The following is a 3,255-nucleotide window of genomic DNA, read 5'->3' as shown; positions in this document are numbered from 1 at the left end:
GTTGGTTGGCATGTGCCATCGAGTCGGACCCGACTCATAGCGACCCCTCCTTGGGTTTCTGAGGCAGTATCACTATGGAAGTAGATTGCTCCATCTTCCTTCTGAGGAGTGGCTGGTGGGTTTGAACTAGCAGTCAAGTGCCTTAGGCACTATGCTACCACAACTCCTATTACTAGGTGTAGTAACATATATATCTGAAAGAAGTGAGAGGCAGGACATGAACAGATATATGCAGACCCATGTTCACCACAGCACTATTCACAAGCAAAGAGATGGAAGCAACCTAAGTGCCCATCAACTGAGGATGGATAAAAAAAACTGGTACATGCACCTGATGGAATACTATGCAACCCTAAAGAATAATGTAGAATGTACAAAACACTGCATAATGTGGATGGACTTGTAGGACATTATGCTGAATGAAATAAGTCAATCACAGAAGGACAAATATTGTATCAGTCCACTATTGTAAAAAGTCAAGGGAAGGTTTAGACATGGAAGGAAAATTTATTTGTTGGTTACCAGGGATGGGAGGGAATGGGAGGGAAAATTCCTAGACAGGTTGAAAAAATATATATAGAGAGAGAAACCAGAGATTATTAGTGGTCACGAGGGGTAGGAGGGAGGGGGAACGGGGAAGTTTTTTTTTGTGGGACCTGAGTTTATGCCAGTGGTGGTGGAGTATTTTGGAAAAGGATAGCAACAATGGTGGCAAATCAAAACAACATGAAAATGTCATCAATGTCCCTAGCTGTAAATGGGGAAGTTGTTATGTTGGCGAATGTTTTGGTGTGTAGGTTTTCAGAGTAAAAAAGTAAAAGGAAAAAGGAAAAAAAAATACAGTTACAGAATTCAAAGAAAGGGGCCTCTAGCCCCACTTTCTCAAACCACAAGCAGGAACCATTGGATTCAGCTTTCAAAGTGATGAATTCTTTTTTGTTGTTGTTGTTTTCTGAGATCAAAACTTCTGTAAGTTGGTTTCACATACATAAATAAAGATAAGTAAAGTACTCAGAAAATCTTACGGGTGAGAACTGGTCCTTGGCACATATTACTTAACAAAGAGTACTGTCATAAAAACATACTGAAGTAGAAGAATATGGGCCTTTTCACTGCTGTTTTCTGAAAACTAAAACTGCTGTGGTTAGGCCCTCATGGGAATATGGGGAGAAGGAAAGAGGGAACAATTACCCGAGTTAGGACTTTAGCCAAAAGCTGGAGATTTATCTAAACTTCACGTTCAGCCTAGAATTTTGGGAAAAGAAGTGCAGCCAGAATGCTCCTTGGAAGCGAGAATGGCCACACTTCATCTCATCTACTGTGGTCATGTTGTCAGAAGGGACCATTCCCTGGAGAAGGATCTCATGCTTGGTAAAGTAGAGGGTCAACAAAAAAGGGGAAGGCCCTCAATGAGATGGATTGACACAGTGGCTGCAACGATGGGCTCCGGTATAGCAAGGATCATGAGGCTGGTGCAGGACCAGAGAGCGTTTCATTCTGGTGTACATAGGGTCACTATGAGTTGGAGATGACTTGACAGCACCTAACAACAAGAAGCCATCTTGACTGGGCTCAAGCTCTAGGTTTCACACACGTGAATCCCAAGTAATTCCTGTCACCCTACCAGCCAAAAAAAGTGAGGAGCATACAGAGGTCTAGTCTTTTTCTCCTTGGAATAGCTACAATGTACATGGAAGACTGGAAGAATAGATATGCAAGGGGAGAGGCTGGGAGGTAAATTTTCAGAACCCTGTAATTTTGGCCCATTTGTATCTTCTTAGCAACCATCTGACAATCCAGTAGCTTCTTTTAGGCACAAACGCCTAAATTGGGAAACAATGATAAATGCAAGAAATAAAGACAGAGGCTCCTTTAAATTCATAGAAAAAACTTAGGCCAAAAATAAAAATGGTCCCAACAAATTCAAGCTTCCTTGCCTGTGGGTTAGTCTGATTACCGATCATTTATGGAAGGGAATCTTTTCCAGATCTACATTTTTTTTTTTTTCAAATGTGGTAGGCTAGGATCTTCACTATAAAAGTTCCTGGTCTTTTTTATCATTTCTTCCCAGGCATTTTCATCTAGTCCCATTATTCTTCATTACTTATTCCTCTGACCAACACACACACACATATTTGAAGTCTGTTGTTTGCAATTGTTTTGTCATTTTGGTTTTATAACAGGACAGCACAAAGACTGTAGCCTTCACTGGAGTTTTCCAATATGGGCCAATTTTTACCTCCCCCTCAATGTTATCTATCAAGTCTAGTCAGTCATCCAAAGGGATATATCCATAAACAAACAAACCAATAAAAACCCTCTTCATCTAAGTTGATCTCCTTACCTTTCAGCTTCTTCTTCTTCTCTCTTCTTTTCCTTTTTCCTTTCTTCCTCCAGCTCTTGTAATTTTAGCCTTTCCTGATTTCTCCTCCGTATAGCTCCTTCACTGAAGTGTTTGGTTGTATCAAACATAACCTGCTCCAAAACAATTCAAAGTTTCACTAGAAAAGTCTGCCAGCTGGCCAGGGGTGTGTCCTAGGCCAGAAAGATAAAATGAGGACAGTATATGTCAATTAAAAGTCAGCTGAATTCAAAATATCCTCTCCATCCCAGTGCCCATACTTTTCTGTTGCTCTTCAGCCTCGTGTTAAACAGCACTTTTGGGCTCCAGGATGTTCTCTGGCAGAATCGTTGAGGAGCTCACTTCACGGGCTATCACAGATGTCTTCACAGTGCCCTGACAGGACCAGACTCTAAGAAATCTGGGTAAATTACCTCTGGTTTGTTATAAAGATCATCTGCATTAGTATGGCAATTCCTTAAAAAGCTAGAATTAGAAATACCATTTGACCCAGCAATCCCATTACTAGGTATATATCCTAAAGAAGAGAGAGCCAGGACAAGAACAGACATATGCACACCCATGTGCACTGCAGCACTATTTACAATAGCCAAAAGATGGAAACAACCTATGTGCCTACCAGCGGAAGAATGGATAACCAAACTATGGTACATGCACACAATGGAATACTATGCAACCCTAAAGAACAACGTAGGATCTGCAAAACACTGCATAACGTGGATGGACTTGGAGGACGTTATGCTGAGTGAAATAAGTTAATCACAGAAGGACAAATATTATATTAGTCTATTATTGTCAAAAGTCAAAGAAAGGTTTATATATGGAAGGAAATTTTCTTTGTTGGTTGCCAGGGGTGGGAGGGGAGGGAAGGAACACTGCAAAAAAAAAAAAAA

The 3,255-nt window shown here is 40.7% G+C and overlaps 1 protein-coding gene across 1 annotated transcript in view; it reads right to left on the bottom strand.

Annotated features, from left to right (window-relative positions):
• The window catches only part of LOC103207695 (A-kinase anchor protein 17B-like), a 22,195-nt gene that overhangs the window by 14,325 nt on the left and 4,615 nt on the right, over positions 1 to 3,255 (bottom strand). Inside the window, exon 2 of the mRNA XM_042782609.1 lies at positions 2,345 to 2,475. Within this exon, the coding sequence (XP_042638543.1) occupies positions 2,345 to 2,475 (131 nt within the window). The remainder of the gene's footprint in view (positions 1 to 2,344; positions 2,476 to 3,255) is intronic.

Source organism: Orycteropus afer, unplaced genomic scaffold (assembly GCF_000298275.1).
Source record: "Orycteropus afer afer isolate SDZICR_OR568_19922 unplaced genomic scaffold, OryAfe1.0 scaffold00387, whole genome shotgun sequence".
Lineage (NCBI taxonomy): Eukaryota > Metazoa > Chordata > Mammalia > Tubulidentata > Orycteropodidae > Orycteropus > Orycteropus afer.
Note: the sequence above shows the minus strand (reverse complement) of the source record. Positions and strands in the feature narration are given on the sequence as shown.